Below are 20,036 nucleotides of genomic sequence, written 5' to 3'. Positions count from 1 at the left end.
TCAAAAAGTTCACCTCAAATTTTATAAATCACCTGACTTAACGGTCAAAATAAATAGATGGGCTTTCAAAAAAAAAAAGAAATAATAAATTAGATGATCTTCAAAAGCAAAATGTTGTCCTGTTATTGGTTTTTTCTCTAAGGTAGACTGGGAGTTGATTTGAAACTTCTGAGACTTGACTTAATTGTATATTTGCACTTTGTTTCTCCTTTAAACCAAAATCATACTACATGTTGGAATTAAAACTTAATCATACTGAAACAATTGAGCAGGGTAGAGAAAAAATTGTCAACAATTGGGTCATGGGAGCAAGAAAACATCTGTAGAAGCTAAACTGAAAAAGGAAGAGGTAAACTCATTAGTCCATTTTGTGGATGTCCTTTTATACTCATGCTTTTTGATGCACTTGAGAACAACTTAGTCATTATCCAGTGATGGTCCTGATGATCTTGGGACGGGTAGGTTGATAGTGAATCCACTCCTCAGGCCTATGCACCGGCCTACACACCAACCATCCAAGATAAACCTCATCCATACGCCAGCTAACCCAGATAAGCCTCATCTTCTGTAACTAATCAAGATAAGCCAAAATTCCTAACCAATCTGATCTCCACCTATATTTATCCTTGTACATGATAACCATATCAAAACAGCTATAAATACAATCAATGATCACTAGTGACGTGTGTGATCTTTCTGTTCAAAATCAACTTTGTGCTCACTTCTTTATGGTATCAGAGCCATAGCAAAACTGCATCTTCATGATGTCAGCTTCAACATCAACCTCCCAGATCAATGCCAGTTCGTTCCCAACATCTTCATTAGTGATATCAAATATCTCCAATCTTGTGCCCATAAAGCTCGACAACACAAATTATCTCCTGTGGAAATCATTGTTCGAGCCCATTCTCAGAGGACATAGGCTTATGTCTTTCATCGATGGATCCAAATCAACTCCAAGTACTGATGATCCAATGTTTGAAACCTGGTATGAACACGACCAGATGCTTCTCTCCTAGATTCAGGCCACTCTGTCCACATCCGCTTTGCCTTACATGGTTGGCGTAAAGTCATCCAAGGAAGTGTGGGATATTCTGGAACGTCACTATGCTTCGTCCACCCCCATGCACGTCAGTTCCCTTCGCAAGCAACTTCATCGTTTGAAAAAGGGATCCCTCACCATGCCCAACTACCTTCAACAAGTTAAATTTATTAGGGATCAACTCGCGGGATGCGGTGCACCCGTATTTGACAATGATTTATAGATCTATATTTTGGACGAATTGCCATCATCATTTTGTCCTTTCGCCTTCACTATTTGTGGTCGTGCTCGGATTGTATCAGTCACATTGGAAGAACTTCACGATCTGCTCATCTGCGAAGAGATGTCCCTTGTAGAAGATGCTCCTATAGAGAACTCCCATGCCCTTGTTGCAGCCAAGACACAACAACAACAACCTTCTTGCCATCCCAACTCTTCAAATCACCAGTACACTCCACAACATGATTCCAAATGCTAGCAGCAAAATGTAGCCGCCCCATGGCCTTCACAATCAAATCAAGGGCGCCACCAGTCCAATTCATCTCAGCGTCCAACCAATAAAGACTCTAAACCAACTTGCCAAATTTGCAACAAAGTTGGACACATAGCTATTGACTGTTTCCAAAGGCTGAATCTCACCTATCAAGGCAGACATCCACCAAAAAAATTAGTCGCCATGGCCGTAGCTTCCCGTGATCCTCTTGATGATGGCACATGGTACTCCGATACCAGAGCCTCTCACCACATCACTCTAGATCTTGGTAAGGTTTCTAATCCACTCCCTTAGTTGGTTCCAACTTGGTCACAATGGGTAACGGACATGGCTTAGACATCAAACACACCGGCACCTCCACCCTAACCTATCCATCTTCTACCTTTCATCTGAATCATGTTCTTCACTGTCCTGATGCCTCCTCTAACCTGCTACAATTTACCAATTTTCAAAAGATAATAATTGCAAGTTTGTTTTTGATACTTCTGGCTTTGTTGTACAGGACAAGAAGACTAGGAGGATCCTGCACCAAGGACCGACTGAAGGAGGACTCTACCCCTTTCATCCCACAGCTCTCACCGCCCGCAGCCCCACTGAAACCATCTGGCACCATCGTCTAGGCCATCCCTCCCGTGACATTCAGTTAGCAATTTTTTCACAATTATGTCTCAAGAATAAAGAAAGTAACATACTGTGTTCATCGTGTCAACTTGGCAAAAGCTACCAACTCCCCTTTTCTACTGTCCATCACCATTCCAACAAACCATTAGAACTTCTACATTGTGATTTATGGGGATCAACCCCGGTTTTGTCTATTTCTAAGTTTAAATACTATGCTTTATTCATTCATGATCACACTCGCTACTCCTGGCTCTTTCCATTGCAATTAAAATCAGATTTTCATGACATTTTTGTATCCTTCAAAGCCAAAATAAAAAATCTCCTTAATTCCAAGATCAAAGTACTGCGAACTGATGGGGGTGAATTTTTTGGAACAAAATTCTCTTCTTTTCTTAATGTTCATGGCATTATACACCAGTTTTCTTGCCCTCATACACCCGAACAAAATGGTGTGGATGAGCATAAACATCGCCACATTGTCGAAACAAGTCTCACCCTTCTCGGTCATGCTTCATTACCTTCCCACTTTTGGCTTGAAGCCTTCACCACTACTCTTTATCTCATCAACCGCATGCCCCTTTTAGCTTCTTGCACACAATCCCCATTCGAATGGCTGTTTCGCTCCCGTTCGGACTACACACATCTCAAGTTGTTCGGTTGTCTTTGCTTCCCTTGGCTACAACCCTATTCCACAAACAAACTTTACCACCATTCTACCCATTGCATTTTCTTGGGATACAACCCCTCCCACAAGGGCTATAGGTGCATGGACATCACAAATGGGCGAGTCTACATCTCTTGCCATGTTGTCTTTGACGAACACACATTCCCCTCTCTCCCTTCAACCCAAACCACCACACCATCAAAACCTCACCCGCCCACTAGTTCTACTTGGCTACCAAACTCTTATGGGCCTACTGATGTTGTCTGGCCCACACCGAAATCCCGCTCCCCAAACCATCCATCCTCCAGGTCCTCCATGGTGTAGACTCTTGGTCTACCATCTCACACAGAAGCACTCAGCCCCGTTGCTAATCAGTCTCCAAGGCCCAATAGTCTAATCCAATCCCCTTCTCTAACCATGGGCTCACTTCCTACCTCACCTGAACCCTCAACTACAGTTCATTCTCAACCACCATCAAACCTTACACCCATTGGCCAACCACCACCTACTAAGTTCATAGCACCTCAACGCACTCATCCTATGGTCACCCGTTCCCAATCCGGGATCTTTAAACCCAAGGCGTACAACACCAAATACCCCATTCTGGCATCTCTTACAGCCTCCCACCTTGTTGAACCGACCTCTTACACCCAAGCGTCCAAACACCCTGACTGGCACACCGCCATGGACCAAGAATTTGATTCACTTCGGGAGCAAAAGACCTGGTCGTTGGTTCCCTACCAACCTGGAATGAATGTGGTAGGCTGCAAATGGGTGTACCACATCAAGCGTAACCCTGGTGGATTAGTACAGCACTTCAAAACCCGCTTGGTCGCTAAGGGTTTCCACCGATAGCCTAGCGTTGATTTCATTGAAACATTCAGTCCTGTAATGAAGCATACCACCATTCGCGTTGTACTCTCATTAGTAGTTACCATGGGCTGACCACTGTGCTGACTAGATGTTGAATGTGCATTCTTGCACGGTGACCTTCACGAAGAAGTGTATATGGCTCAACTGCTAGGCTATGTGGACCCCACTCATTCTAGTTATGTTTGTCGTATGCACAAATCTATCTATGGGCTTCGCCAAGCCTCACAGGCCTGCTATGACAAGTTCAGGTCCATCATAGCCGAACTGGGCTTTCACATCACCTCTAATCCATCTTTGTTCATTTACCATCAAGATGGCACACATGCGTTATTGCTGTTATATGTTGATATAATCTTAATGGGCAACAAACCGTCTTTCCTTACTTCTCTCATCAAACAACTAAGCTCATTCGTCAAAATGAAGGACCTCGGCCCGTTATCATACTTTCTTTGCATTCAGATACACCACCACACCAGTGATGGATTATCCCTTTATCAATCCAAGTACATTCTCGACTTGCTTGATCGTGTAGATATGGGTGGCTGCAAACCTGCTCGCACACTGACGTCATCTACCAAATTGATGCCTCCTCGAGCCCACCGGTGAAGGATCGAACAATCTACAAAAGTCTAGTTGGGGCACTCCAATATGTCACTCTCACCCAGCCTGACATCGCCTTCCCAGTCAATCAAGCTTGCCAACATCTCCAGCAACCCACTGAAGCACACCTCACCGTAGTGAAATGAATTTTGAGATATCTCAAAGGCACCATCTCCTTTAGGCTCTTCTTCACTCCAGGCTCGATTCAGTTGAGTTTCTATTGTGATGCTGACTAGGTCGGCTGTCCACTGGATCATAGGTCCACCAATGGGTTTTGTGTGTTTCTTGGGCCCAATCCCATTTCCTGGTGTACTAGGAAACAACCCATAGTTGCCTATTCCTCCACAAAAGCTGAATATCGCTGCCTTGCTCACACTACTGCGGAAATCTCCTAGCTGTGCTCTCTATTCAAAGAACTTCATGTTCCTATTCTCACTACTCCGGTCATTTGATGTGACAACATGTCAGCTATTGCTCTTGCCTCCAATCCGGTTTTTCACACTCGCTCAAAATACATCAAGGTCAACTACCACTTCGTCTGAGAACAGGTTGCTTGCAACTTTCTATATGCCCGTCACGTACCATCTCATGAGCAACTAGTAGATCTCTTCACCAAAAGTTTGCCAGTTGCCCGTCTGCTTCATCTTCTTCATAAGCTACACATATGCACACCTCCGTTCAGCTTGAGGGGGGATGATAGTGAGTTCACTCCTCAAGCCCATGCACCGGCCCATACACCAGTCATCCAAGATAAACCTCATCTATATGCCAGCTAACCCAGATAAGCCTAATCTTCTGTAACTAATTAAGATAAGCCAAAATTCCTAACCAATCTGATCTCCACTTGTATTTATCCTTGTACATGATAACCATATCAAAACAGCTATAAATACATTCAATGATCACCTAGTGACGTGTGTGATCTTTCTGTTCAAAATCAACTTTGTGCTCACTTCTTTTAACCAAAATCATACTACATGTTGGAATTGAAACTTAATCATACCGAAACAATTGAGCAGGGCAGAGAAAAAATTGTCAACAATTGGGTCATAGGAGAAAAGCAAGAAGGCATATGTAGAAGCTAAACTGAAAAAGGAGGTAAACTCATTAGTCCATTTTGTAGATGTCCTTTTATACTCATGCTTTTTGATGCACTTGAGAACAACTTAGTCATTATCTAGTGATGGTCCTGATGATTTTGGGATGGGTAGGATGAATATGGACCTAACCTTTGACCTTTTTTTTAACCCGTGTTCTTATGCCTATCAACTGGAGATTCTGTCATGTCACCAAGCAATGCACTTGAAAACAGTTTATGTGAAAAAACATATTTTATTGTTTCTAGTAGCAAGAAAGACTAGCAATTTTCTAGTTTAACATCGTGATATGGAAAAAAAATCCCAAATCCATGTTACATCTAATCAAAAGTTGTCAACACCATACAAGATACAACCATATTCTATGCAAGCATCTAGAAAAACATGGTAATAGAAGTGCCATGCATGAGATTATTGGTTATTCAGCTCTAGTTACAGCACTGATTTAATTGTTGTTATGGACCCAAAAAAAATGAAACCTTATGTTCCTAATCAAAAGGAGAAGCAAGATAAGCCAAGCTTCTTATCAGCTTCCAAACACCAATCCAGTATTTTCCTTTACCTATGCTCTGAATTTTGCTTCAAGCTTTTGCTCTTTCTTGTTTGCATTTTTCTAATATTTCATCTTCAGGTTGAGCATTAATTACTTCATTCATAATGTCTATGAGATGGTACTCAGCTCAGTTAAGGCTAAAACTTACTCCTGCAAAACAATTAATCTATAATTGGATTCAAATCTATTCGAGTTCATATTCGAAAAGTCAATCGGTCGAATTAGAATCGAATCAAATATTCGATTTAATAATCGAAATCAAATTTGAATCGATATATTTGATATCTGTTGGATATCGAATTGAATTCGGATATTACCATTTATAATCGGTTTCAAATTCAAATCTAACCTGATTTGATTCGAATTCGATCCGTTTACAGGCCTAACTTCAACTGGTAATGGCTAGTTTCTCCCCAGTTCAACACCGAATGACTTGTCAAAATTTTAGTGGACTCAAAGAAAAAAATCCCTTTGAGTCCAAACGCACTGGATCTGAAGTATTGGAAAACAGTTTTGTCAATGCAACTCAATCACTGCATAAACCCTCCCAAATAGACTCTTTATATACATAACATAAAGTTCAATAAGTTTAACGTCCAAATAAAATACATAAATTGACCCCACACTCTTATATTTTATTTAACTTTATTAGCATCAATATGAGAAAATACTCATACTTCATGCTTTTATTGAACTTCAATGGGATTAATTGGCCCTACTCAAATACACATAACTCTGCCTAATTAATGCTGAAGCCCTCCCAAATGGGCCCTTATTTTCTATCAGACCATATGTATGTGTTTATGTATTTATGTATGTAGGAATGCATGAAAATATGAAGGCATGTATGTATGTATGTATATATGCATGTATGTATGTATATATGTATATATGTACAGTGTAATAGTGTCGCATTGTGTGAACGAAGATGTAGAGCTGGTGAACCATCCATCGTCCACTCCAAAAGTCCCCCCCTCCCTCCGTTTTCGAAATAGCTTCACGGGAAAGTCGATTTTTGGCCTATAAAAGCCTATTTTCAGCTTTCTGAATTTTTATCGGACAAATTCCTGACTTTTTGGATTTTTTTGGCTCATACAATGCTAGAAATCATTGTGTGAAAGCCCTCCCAAATGGGTACAAAGGCATTTCTGAGCTATGGCTTAGGCGCTTGAAAATATAAGAAAAAAAAACAGAAAAGTAAAAAATTTGTTGACATTAAGTTATTATATGAAACCACTAAGGCTACATCAGCTGCTTCAAAGAAGCTTCTAAAAATAAACTAAGAGGCTGTTTGACAAATCTTTTTGGAAAGATTTTCTAGTAGTTTTGATAGTCAAAAGATGCATTGAGCTTTTGCATTAAGATCTAAGCAGCCTAAAGTCCGTTTGGCTAAGGCATGTCTTTCCGTGTGTCTTTTTATATGAAGATAAATAGAAAAAATGCAAAAGTTCCATTTGGAATTTCTCAAAAATCACCCATTTTGGGCTTCTCGCGTCTTTTTGGCACGTTGACTTTTAACAGCTAAATCTACTATGAACCAAATGGGAAAAGACCGAATCACGGTATGTCAGGCTTGTAAAGAGCTGGCAGACCGCACGAAAATACAAACAAATGGGGCCTAATTAACTTCACCAAAAAGTCAGATTTTTCAATTCAATGTAATCGTTTTCTAGCTCAGTTATAAACACCAAAGGCGGCAGTTTCGAAGCTTAATTCAAAAGATTGGTTAATGAGATTAGTTAGCTAATTCAGGTCCTCATTTCTTACCCATTAATAAAAATAAGAATGGTTCAATGTTATCGTCAAAGGACCCTGATTTCATTCTTCCATTTATACCCCTGCCATTGAAATATAAGAATGGTTCAGTGTTATCATCAAAGGACCCTGATTTCATTCTTCCATTTATACCCCTGTAATTAAAATATATTTCCATCTTATATCTTATATATCTATTAAAGGGATAGGGGTGGTCTCCCCTTTTACCATTGGTTTCAGGTCGACAGTTTGACCGTTTGGTTTGAACGAATAACCTGTTATGACAATAAAAATTACAAGCAAAAAAATTATAAAATTGTTTTGGCCACTGGTTTTCGGGTCGATAGTTCAAACGGATGGCCCGTTTTGACAACAAAAATTACAGGGAAAAAATTGAGCATATGAGGTCCATTAAGCAGTATCATACGTGCTATGTCATTCGAGCGCGTGACTCATACGACCCAAAAACGGAACCGTTCTGGCCACTGGTTTTTGGGTTGACGGTTCAACCGTCCAGTTCAAATGGATGACCCGTTCTGACAACACAAATTAAAAAAAATGACTAGAACCATTGAACGGGTCGATGGTTTGACCGCTTGGGTTAATGGCTCATTGATCGATTCAATGGTTTTTGGCCAGGGACCGGGATTGGGGTAAAACGGAACCGGTTTCCTGGATGGTTCTTGGGCCGAAATGTTTAACTCCATCTCAAAGTGGAACTTTGAACTCGATTTTCTGATTTTTTTCCTTGGCTTTTCCAGTTTGGTAGATTTACCACCATTTTTTTTTGTGTTTAAGGTCACTTTGGATTTACCTTTCAAGGTTTTGGAATCCCTTGCAATGTCCAGCCTTCCCATGGCTATGACTACAAAGTTATTTCGTCTAATTATTGACATTTAGAAAAAACGAACCGAAAATGGAACTGTTCTGGCCACTGGTTTCTAGGTTGATGGTTCGACCGTTTGGTTTGAATGAATTGTATGTTCTAACATAAAAAATTAAAAAAATAAAAATAAAAAATGGCCAATACTGTTGAACAGGTCGACGGGTCAACGGTTCAATCACCCGAGTCAATGGGTCGTTTACTAATTCAACAATTTTTTGCCAAGGATTGGGTTTGTGGTAAAATGGAACCAATTGCTTGGATGGTTCTCGGGCCGAATGGTCCTATTGTTTAGGTCAGCTGGGAGTTCTCGATGTGAAACAAAGGACAACTATGAAGTAAAACTCAGAATTATCACTGTATGATCGTATTCTTTTATATGAGATGTTTTGCTGAAGCAATATTTATAAAACGAGTATATGGCGACCTCTTTTAAGTCTTTATATGAGTTTCAAGACTTGAGTACTTATAATTACAAGTTTATTATTAAGAAACCATTGTCTTTTATAATGTAGCAAATAGAAATGTTGCAATTTCATTACAGCCCCTGCGAAGCAAGGGCCCCTCTGCTAGTATCTTTTTAACTAAAATAATATTGAGTGTAAATACTATTTTGCCCACACAGACAGCCTAGCTACAACCAAAGTTTTTCCTTGGCTAATGAGTCTCAGTTTCACCATTAAAATCCATATATGCAAGGGAGTCTTGTCCACACGCAAAGTCTTCATGGGCATAGTAAGTAAGGGATTTAAGTAGGGGTGGCCACGAGCCGAGCTTGAATATATATACAAAAATGTTCTAATTCGTAATTTTTTAAATATCAGATAAAAATATTTTTATATATGATTTTTTATTTTTATAAAACGTTTTTTCTCAAATAGAGCTCAAGCTTATGAATATTTGACTCGAACCAAACTCAAGCTCAAAGTTCTAACTCGAACCAAACTCAACTCGAGTTTTATACTACCTTGACAAGCCAAGCTCGAGCTGAATACATCTTGTACTATTCAGCTTGGCTCGGCTCAAATCCACCCATAGATTTAGATTTAGGGAATTCTTATTCGTCACTCGTCAGGTACAAAGAAAATCTATGCTTCGTCACAAAACTATACGGCCCTGACAATGTATCAACATCCAAGACGTGGCTAACAATTTTGGAAGGACCGCTAACACAGCTCTTGGCTTACCAAAAGGGGTCCGTTTGGATGGTCAAATCTTTGCCTCACAAACTTTACTCTCTTATCATGCAGAACCAAGTTACCTTTTGCGAGTTGCTTAAGGCCAACCACAGAAACTTTAAATCTAGCTTATATGGAAAAACAAAGCTTTAGATGTAGGTTCTTTTTAATGCATCCTTCTTTAAAGATTATTTGAGAAAGTGACAATACAAGGTTTAAAAGTACCATATGCAAAATTTTACACTCAACACATTTATATTTAAATTCTTCTCAAATGGAGAGTAAGACTGTATTTAGTTGCAATGCAATTTTATTTGTACTAGTACAAATGTATGGGAGTGCAAATAAAAAGAATACAAATTCTGGTTTAATTTTGTTTTGGATTTTATTTCATTTTATTTTATGGCTTATTTTACTTCATTTATACTACAATCAAACAGAATGAGGTAAAATTTGGAACAAAAATAAATTAGAATTTGCACTCAAATCATTTGCACTACTATAATTTTACATCGATGCAAATTTATTTGCACTACAACCAAACACAGCCTAAAGTGTAAAGAAATATTTTCCTTATTAAGTGGCATTGGTCATAGATAAATGCATGGAAAAATGTATATTTGACTTAGTTTGAAAAGAATACAAATACAAATACAAATATATACAATACAAATACATACAAAAGAATACAAAATGCAAGGTTTTGCATTATACACGTTGTATCTGTATTCTTTCTAAACTGAGCCTGAATTAGGTTCGGTTTAGGAACAATACAGATACAATATGTATAATGCAAAACCTTGTATTTACATCTGCACTCTTTCCAACCAATTGAAAGAAATAAAATCACTATCTACGGCAGCCACTTTATCACAACAATCAAGTAGTGTGGACATTCATTGTATTCATTTTGTTTATTTTCTCTGTACATGGGCATCATCTAAGCCAGTCTATACTTGGATTTTTGCATCAATTCTCGACCCGGATTGGGACTTGGGAGAGAGCTATCCCCCCTAGTGTTTGCCCAGTATAAGTCCTAATCCTAATTGACGTTCCGATTGAACCAAACTTGGACTTTGTTAATTTCCATTTTATGTGCCAACAACTGTATAAAAATAACTCTAGTTAGGGAAAAAATAACAAAACTTAACATCAAATACGCCCATCTAGTGAAAAAAAACCAACATATTTAAAATTTCTATACATGTACAAACTGACGCTTATTGATACCCAACTTGTTAGCTTGGGGACATCTGGACAGGATCATTAAAACGATGTTTTGTTGCTAATTAATCTCCATAGAAATTGCTGTCTTAATCTCTTTAATTCTTTATTAATACGTAAAGCTGAGATGAGTGAATCGAAATCTTCTATTAGCAGCTCATTAATGAATGCAAGTTTCTCATGCATGGTAGATGTCAATTTAGGACATCATGTATTCAAGTATTAGGTGTATGTAGTACATGTTTTGAGGTGAGTTGATGTTTGTTTCAAGTAGGTTAACAACTCCATTGAACCCTGTCTCTCCTTCAACATTCAACTTCAAATGGTTGGTGAAATGGAAGGTCATCCGTCATTCTCATGGTTTTTTCAGATCCTAAACTAACACTAACACTAGTATTTTCCAAATAAAAATAAATTGGTACCATCAACAAGAAAGAACTAAATGTCAACTGTTGACATCTTTAGATGATAACTATTAAGCTAAGTTTGGAAAAAAAAAAAAAGATAAATTCAACCTGCACTAAAAAATAAGAAATATTGAAATAAAACAAAATGAGCCAAATCCCATCTGGAGAATAGATTGTTTACCTTAATCTTTTAATTTATCAAATTGTTGTTTAATTTACTTAAGACTTGGTTGGGTGAGCATACCCAACAGTACAGACGTACTACGTATATAAAAACTTCACTATTACCAAGCAAACAAAGCATAGACGGCCTCTTGCAATTTCCCAATATATTTTATTCTTTAATTTGTAAATTTTCCACAACACAAAATAAGAGGGTTTGATTTTGCCACGTGACAAAACCTTTTGAAGGTGGAACGAAAAAGGTGGGTCCTTGGGCCCCCAATGTATTGCCACGCGGCAACATGACCCATTTCTGCCACTAGCTCCTAGCAGCAGGTCTGAACCATCAAAAACATCTCAGCAGGAAGAGACGAATTTGAGTAATAACTTGTAGAGAAAAATCAAAATAACTGCTGACTGCATGCAGCATGTCACATGACGGAGCATGTCAAATTGGGCTCTTCAGCCTTGCCCACATGGATATACGCTCGGCCGCACCTCTCGCAAACCTTGGGCAAACTAGTAGTTTTTTCCTTTTCCTTCTCCTTCTGATCAGGCTTCTTGTCATCGGATTTGGGTGGAGGTCCAACACTCACGACTTCAACTAATCTCTCAGTTCTCTTTACACGAGTGATCACTTCGTAAGGGTCGGCAGTTCCGGTAACCGACAAGACGCCCTTCCCTGCGTCAATCTCCACCTTGTCTACCCCTGCAATGATCAAAATGCAAGCTCTATTCATCATCCTTTAATCTCATAAGACAACATTAATTACTTGCTTTTCAGAAGAAACAACTTAGAAAAAGTACGTAGAATAATTGGGATAATTGTGACCTAATAACAAAAAATCAAAATAAAATAAGAAATGATTAACATAAATATGCAGATGATCGCAGTGTTCATACCTTCTACCCCTGACACTGCAGTTAGGACCTTCTGTTTGCATTTTTGGCAAGAAATTTTGACCTTCAAGACAGTTCTGTGTACCATGGAAGAGAGAGCTACTACTCCTTCAACCTATCAGCTAGCTGGTGTGCATAGATCTTGAGGTTTTATGTTATTTAGAGGCGGAGATCACCAGAATAAAGTTGTGGGTTGTTCATCTTCTCTAGCTATAAATCTTAATTATGAGGAATCTTCAACCAAGAAAAAAAAAGTTTGTGGCCTTCTGTCTGATTGGATTAAATGTAAGAAAAGAAAAGGGAAAAGAATGCGTAGCTTATGGCATAAGGGACGCATGCAACAAAGCTTGGGGTTTATAAATATACTTTAATTACATTACTTAAAGCCAATGTTTTAAACCCGCCGTTGACTCGGTCAGTCGAACTGTCACCCAGGTTGGATTTAGGGTTTTATTCAGTTAAGATTCATCAGATAGTAAAAAACTTTTGATTTGGTCAAGAATCGTTTGACCCGGCTAGTTCGACTGTTGACCCATTTGACCTGGTGATCGAGTCATAGGTTGCACACTCAATGCATGCAAATTTTTAGAAGCTATAACTTTGCACTCTGATGTCCAATTAGGATGTTTTTTTTTTTAATTTTGGGTAGCTTTTCGAGATTTATGCATCTTGCAAAAAAAAATCCTTTTTGGTCTCAAATATATATATGCGCTGACGTGGTACGGTTTGAACTGTTCAACTCAGCTAGTCAAACTAGTGACTCGCGACCTGGAGGCAAAAACGGTTCGGCCTCCGAGTCAATTTTTAAAACATTGCTTAAAGATATTGCTTGAAGTTGCTTAATTAATTAATATATTGACTTGATATTATTTGCTAATTCTAATATTGTCGTCCATTGGCCATTGCCATCCGTTACCATGCAAAATGACCATATATAAATCTGGTAAAAAGTCAGATCCAACCCATCAAACCTGACCTTAAAACTATGTTTGGTTTGAAGGAAAAAGGTAGGGAAATGAAGGAAAAGGTGAAGAAACCTATACAAGGTTTATAAAAGTTTTCCCACTTTTCCCTTCCTTTTCCTACATTTTTCTTCAAACCAAACACAGCCTAAATGAACCAGAAAAGTGGGTTAGGATCCTCTATCCTCTATCTAGTGACTCGAACTAGAAAGCGACATGACCCCATCCAACCTGAAAAATACTTTGGGTTGGGTCATAGGTCACTTTTGGGTCACTTTTTTTTCACACCAATGTTTTCAAACTGGTATTGACTTGAACGGTTGAACTGTTCAAAACATTCAAACGACAATAAAATCTACATTTTTACTAAAAACTGTTGATTTGGTCAAATATCAATTAACTTGGGTGATTGAACTATTGATCCATTTGACTTATGTGTCTAACCCTAACCTGAACAATTAGGCTATATTTGGTTTAAAGGAAAAAGTAGGGAAAGGAAGTAAAAGGTAAAAAAATCTTTACAAACCTTGTATGAGTTTCCTACCCTTCCTTTCCTTTTTCTATTTTTTTATTTCAAACCAAGCACAGCCTTAGTGTTAGAATCTAGATTTTGCCGACCCAACCCAAAATCACCCTATATCGCCTTGGCCCAACCCAATTGCCAGGTATAATCATACCCCAACCATACAGCCCACACCATTGAAGATGGTATACCAAATTTGATCAGGCAAACAACTAAACTTAGGTATGATTTATTTAAAATTTAAATAAAATTATTCCATTGGGAGTGATTATATATAACTCTATTAATTAAGTGATAAAAAACTTGAAGCATTCCACTAATTATTAAATAAATATGGCACATTAACTTTATGTACAATTTATTTCTTAACATTTGTTTCAGTTGTTGAGTAGTAGTTAGAGTTATTCCTCATTTCGTGTAGTCAGGAAAACTAAATCCTGGATTGAACCAAAATGTTAGGTACGTTGCTCCAAGTCGTTCAAATTCATTGAAAAATAAAAAATAAAAAATCTCGTTTGTTTAATTAGGTGCTTGCTATACGGGTTTTCTCGGATTGGGAAAGCCCCTGTTTATTAAATTCAGTAATTGATTAGCCCCATTAGCTACTTCCTTACTCGAATCATTGATCTGGGACATATGATAGTATGATACAGCCTTTCTCAACAAAAATAAAATCGTAATCGCCTGACATAAGTGGGTTCTAATGACTTGAATCGTTTCGTTCGGGGCTTTCATCTAGGATTAATGATGAGAACAAAGAGATAATTAATTTGTCGGCTGGGGGTTGAGCTCCATCGGAGTCGGAGATAGAGACAAGCCTGACAGGTAATTTACGAATCAAATGTAGCAAATTTCCACAGCTCTGTGGCCTGTAAGAAAGGGAATAACTCGTGGAGGTGCCAAATAATGTGGTTGGCCTAACGATGAAATTAGTGATTATTTATTTCTAGAGAATTTGTGTTCAATTGGGTTGAAATGGGCGAGTTACTACAAATGATAAAGAAGGACTAGATTCCCAAAGCCCTGAACTGAATGAGAAATTTTATTAATTGGGGTAGTTTTCTTTTAGAGCACGCCCACCACACGCGCTGCACGTCCAACCGTGCATTGGGAACATCTCCCAATGATAAATATAGAGATATTCATAATGCACGGTTGGATGTGCATGTGGGTCGCCTCTCTTTGTGAGTAGCCCATCCTAATTCCACTATGAGTGACAGATACACACCATTTATATATATATACTTCATTACAATCTGGTTTGCTATGAAAACAGTAACAAAGGTTAATTTGATGGAGTCCAAAAACAACAATCCTTTTTTCTTACAAGAGTGGAGATGGAGCTGAATCCAACTCATTTCAATCTCATATAGCTGAAAAATCTGCTAGTTTCCAAAATCTGTTTTGCTGCAAAATCAGATTGGCACCCCACACAGCACAGAGCGTGTCCCACACGTGCATTTGGAACATCTGTAATTTTCACGGGGAGATGTTGCATGGTTGAATGCGCTGTGGGGCACGCATAGGCATAGGGTGCGCTCTGTTGTCTTGGGCACCGATGCGAATTCACAAAATAGAAGTCAAACAGCAAATACTGAAAATTTGTGTTCTTCATTTCCATGTTGATATCCCAAACACAGAGACCAGGTTGTGTTTAAAAAACAGGAATGAAAATGGAAACGGATCCTACTCCCACTCAATTCCATGAAATATTACCTCTCCCAGACAAGACTTCAGGGGCCGGGTAGAAAGGCTATAGAACCAACCAAGGCCCAGCCTGTCCAGTGTCCACATCTCAGGTCTGCAATAAAAAGGCCTGCTGCTGGGCCTGCCTGTGACTTACTACACACTCTCCTACTATTTTGCTAATGCTAAATAGAGCACTTTCTAGTCTCTTCCGAGGACCAAGGAATCAAGGATAGTAGTGGAAGACAAGAATACCCTGACAATGTTATTAATTGTTTTGTCATGTACTCTTTTGTTAAAGCGTATTGCTTATATCCTTAATCCCATCAAATATTTTGAGAAAAATCTATGAGAGTTTTGATCAATTAAAGCCCATCCATCAAATTTGATAAGTAACATTTGGTTGGTTATGACGTTTAAGATACCAGTTGATATGATATCTTTTCCATATCATAGTGGAACTCTTTGATGAGCATGTATAGAATATATTGTCTATATAATATATGCATTATTTTATATTTATATATATATTTATTATGCAACCTGTGATTCGGGTGAGCGGGTCTAATGGGTTCACAGCTTAACTATCTGGATCGGACAGTTTTTGACCTGGTAAATATTTTTGACCAAATACCGGATTTTAGCATAATTGGACCCAAAATCAAGGCCAATTGATAGTTCACACGGTTTAACCAGCCAGGCCAACAGTTGGTTGAAAACATTGGTTTTATTGAGACGTAAAACAATGTCTTAATAGAAAAAAGCCTTTGTCTCTAGGCGTATATACTCTATTCAGTATCACACGCAGGACCAGATCTAATGGGCACAATATAATAAGCACGTTCAATGAATACTTGATAAATATTCTCACAAGTGTCAAAAGTGGATTTTGGATTTTAATCTTTTCCAAGGGTAGGCTGGGGGTATATATATTAAGGGAGACGTGTCAAAAAAATTTCTAATTGCTCATTGAACGTGGTGTACAAACTCATTGATGCTCATTTTTTATGAGTTGTTAGAAATTAAAGCGGATGTATGATGATACTTGGTAGTTGCTGGAAGTTATTGTGAACGCTTTCGACCTGTCTGTGAAAACCTAGTTGCATCCGTCTAGCTCCATGCATTTACAACGAAACATGTCACTCAACGCTTAAGTTGCAGAAGCATAATCTTTCAATAGTCTGCTGTGAACTAAGATCCTCAAGAAACACAAAATGTGCTTATTTGTTGATACAATTCAAGACGAAATATGAGAGCTGGGCTCATAGGTCTCAAGAAATCGTAAAGATTTAAAGGAAAAAGATAATATTTCGACTGAGATTGAGATCGACTCTGAAAAAAAAAACAAACTAAAACTCAAGAACATTATGTAAATTAAAGCTGATAGAGTGAAAATTCCAAAGAAATCAGTGAATCGTGAGTTTCTTTCTTACTCAGAAAGATGAGAACCTATAAGATGGAACAGTAATTGTAATCTTCACCAATCACATACCACTCTTCACATCTATGGCATGTCTTTGGAAGATAAGGGTTGGTATCTTTCTTCTCATCCTTCTTCTCTTCCTTGGAAGGGACAATGCTCACAATCTCTGCAGATTTTCTGAATTTCCTCACCTTTTTTATTATATCAACTGGATCGGCTTCTCCAATTACGGTAACTGTCCTTTTGGATGAGTCGAGGACAATGGAACTTATCCCTTCTATTCCTGCAACTAATTTCATCACCTTCTTCTTGCACTTGGAACAAAAGAGGTCCACTGACACTATAACTTTCTGCAACAACAGCAGATCTAGTCAGACAATTAGCTAGTACTTCATTCATGCTAGATCTAAGGAAATAAAAATGTACTTGATCCAGAGACTGGTGCAAGTGTCGGTGTGAGAAGGGGAGGACTTGAAAAATAGTAAAGCACAAAAATCAAGTGAGGAAGAGACAGAACCTTCGACATATTAAGGTACAGCTAATTGCATGGATGTGGAATACGGGTCGGTACTCTATGGAAAGGAGATGGATGGAAACTATTTATAAAGTTTTTCTTCTTTTCTGCTATTTGCCTGGGTGGAAAAGTAAATGGAGGGCCAGCTCTAGTTGGAGGAAGTAAATGCTGGGTAGGAAGTACTTTTGTGGGATGACCTATGAACTCTGGCACTGGTCTTCTTAATTTGTCGCCTCACATTCAACTCTGTTCAGTCTTCTTCTTGGTTCTCTTTTTTTGACACCATCCTCGCCGGAGGTGTGGGTTCTCAAAGCTACAAGGGGAGCTTGGTGATATGGATAGAACCAATCCTTGCCGGTTGGTTGGCCTCTTTTTGGAGAATTACTTGCCATGTTTCATGGGATCATCCAATAATCCTAAAGATAGAAGGATCCATCTGGATTCTGGATTGATTTGTGGTTGTTGGACTTGGACTTGGACTTGGACTGCTTGATGCTGATGGGCTCTATTAATTATCACAATGGAAGGCCCATATGGACTTGCGTGTATAACACTCAGATCAATGACCCATTCTTCAGCCAGCAAAAGCAAGCACAAAAACAATGAATTTCAACCTCCCAGCAAAAGCAAGCACAAAAACAAAATCAATGAATTTCTGATGAGGTTAAATAGGAACTTCCTAATTCTGCAATTGGAAAGACCACGTCATCAATTTGGATCGTCCATCAAATGCGGGATCCTTTGATTGGCCGTGTAGTCACTCCCCCTCCCTTAGTCCCTAATCCCTATCAACCACGTCTACCTACCTACCCACTTCGTATTCTTGTCAGTTTGGCTCCATTTTTTTTTTATTTTACTACTCGACCTTTTGGCTATTACCACTGGTTTATAATTTTACAATTTCATCGCCTGATCTTATTAAAATACTAACAGGACCCATGCAATGCACTGGATTTATTAAGCAAAAAATAAATAATAGAAAGGGTCATTTATTAAAATATCCTTATAGCTTCATGGATTTACTAAGATCTACCCTATATTTAGTATTTTACTAAAACACCATTTATAATTTGCAAGCGATTTAATCAATTTTCCATTAGATGATAGTGGAAAATGATAATATTGACCCTAATGTTCATTTAAATAAATTTAATAAAAAAATAGAAATAAAAATACCATTTTTGCCCTTAATAAGACACGAGCAAGCACTTTATAGGCTATATTTGGTCAATTTTGTTTTTTTTTGTATAAAAAAGTGTTAAGGGTATTTTTGGAATAAAAAATAATGGGCCTAATGGAGAAACAAATACTCCCTAATGAAAGGTTGATTAAGTAAATAATTTATAAAATATATGGGATGTTTTAGTAAAATGAAAACTATAAGGTAGGTTTAAGTAAATATGTAAAAGTATAAGATGTGTTCCAGTAAATGACCCTAATAGAAACAAATAAGAGTATACAATTGTTTTATATTTTTCAACTTTTTAAATAATTAATAATTATTCATATTTTATATACTACTTCTAATAATTTTTTTATAATACAAAAATAATAATAATTAATTTCTGTTAGGTTTATTCATCAAACTTATGAAACCGACCAACCTGATCAACTCGACCCGAGTTGGTTGATTTTCTAGTATTTTATGTCGACTTTGGTTCAAAAAGTTTCCAATTCGACCAAGTTGGATCAGTTTCACTTTGGCCATTTGTAAACCGACCAAAATCAAACGACCTAACCATGGAGATATATATATTACTATTTTATATTTTAAATACAATTTTTAATATGAAAATGTGAGAAATTTCCTATATTTCTTAGTCTAAAATGTTTTATTTCATAAATCTAATTTTTCAATTTATTTTTTAATAATTGCACTGTACTTTTGAAAATTAAATTTAATTTTTAAGTTTAGATCTTTTGAACCGACTGACCTTTTGTGAAAATTGACCCAAACCAATACAACTTGAGTGGTTCGGTTTTCACAAAAGGTCAGTCGATTTTAGCTGACAACTCCCCAACCTGGCCAAGTCAATTTGGTTGGCCAAATAACTCTCCTGAAATTCTGAGCAAATACTTAGTACCACCCATGGTTTTAAAAAATGACCCAGAAGTGGAACTGATGTCGCACGATCTAGCTGCTCCCTCGTGTCAAATAACTCGGGTGTTGATTCAAGTGATTCCTTGTTTGGGCCGAGCTGGAGTTCGCCAAGCTGGAGGTCACCGAGCTAATATGTTCTGCAAGGAAGATTAGAGTGCTCGAGTTGTCTTTACCCGAGGTGGGCACTCCGATGCTTAAGTTAGAGAGTGTTTTGAGAGTTCTTGAGAGAATGAGAGAGCTTGAGAGTATGTAATTACGCGTACCTTCACGGGTAGAAATCAGTGTCTTATATAAGTGTCACTTGTTTGAAGCCTCTTGCAACAGGTCTCATCTTCTCGTAGAGCCATTTCTGCTAAGTTGGGTGTATTAATATGT

General features: G+C 38.0%; 1 protein-coding gene across 1 annotated transcript; it reads right to left on the bottom strand.

The window, feature by feature from the left end:
• Window positions 1-11,983: 11,983 nt before the first annotated feature.
• LOC104601812 (uncharacterized) lies at window positions 11,984-12,295 on the bottom strand. Its single transcript, XM_088897373.1, has one exon. The coding sequence runs from the start codon at window positions 12,293-12,295 to the stop codon at window positions 11,984-11,986; it is 312 nt and encodes a 103-aa protein (XP_088753499.1).
• Between the last annotated feature and the right edge of the window lie 7,741 nt (window positions 12,296-20,036).

Source organism: Nelumbo nucifera, chromosome 1, assembly GCF_055504915.1.
Source record: "Nelumbo nucifera cultivar China Antique chromosome 1, China Antique-T2T, whole genome shotgun sequence".
Classification (NCBI taxonomy): Eukaryota; Viridiplantae; Streptophyta; class Magnoliopsida; order Proteales; family Nelumbonaceae; genus Nelumbo; species Nelumbo nucifera.
The sequence above is the reverse complement of the archived record's forward strand: the minus strand, read 5'-3'. Positions and strand labels throughout refer to the sequence as shown.

Bases quoted from the DNA above. Each gene is read 5' to 3' on its own strand.
- LOC104601812 (XM_088897373.1), bottom strand. From the start codon at position 12,295: ATGATGAATAGAGCTTGCATTTTGATCATTGCAGGGGTAGACAAGGTG.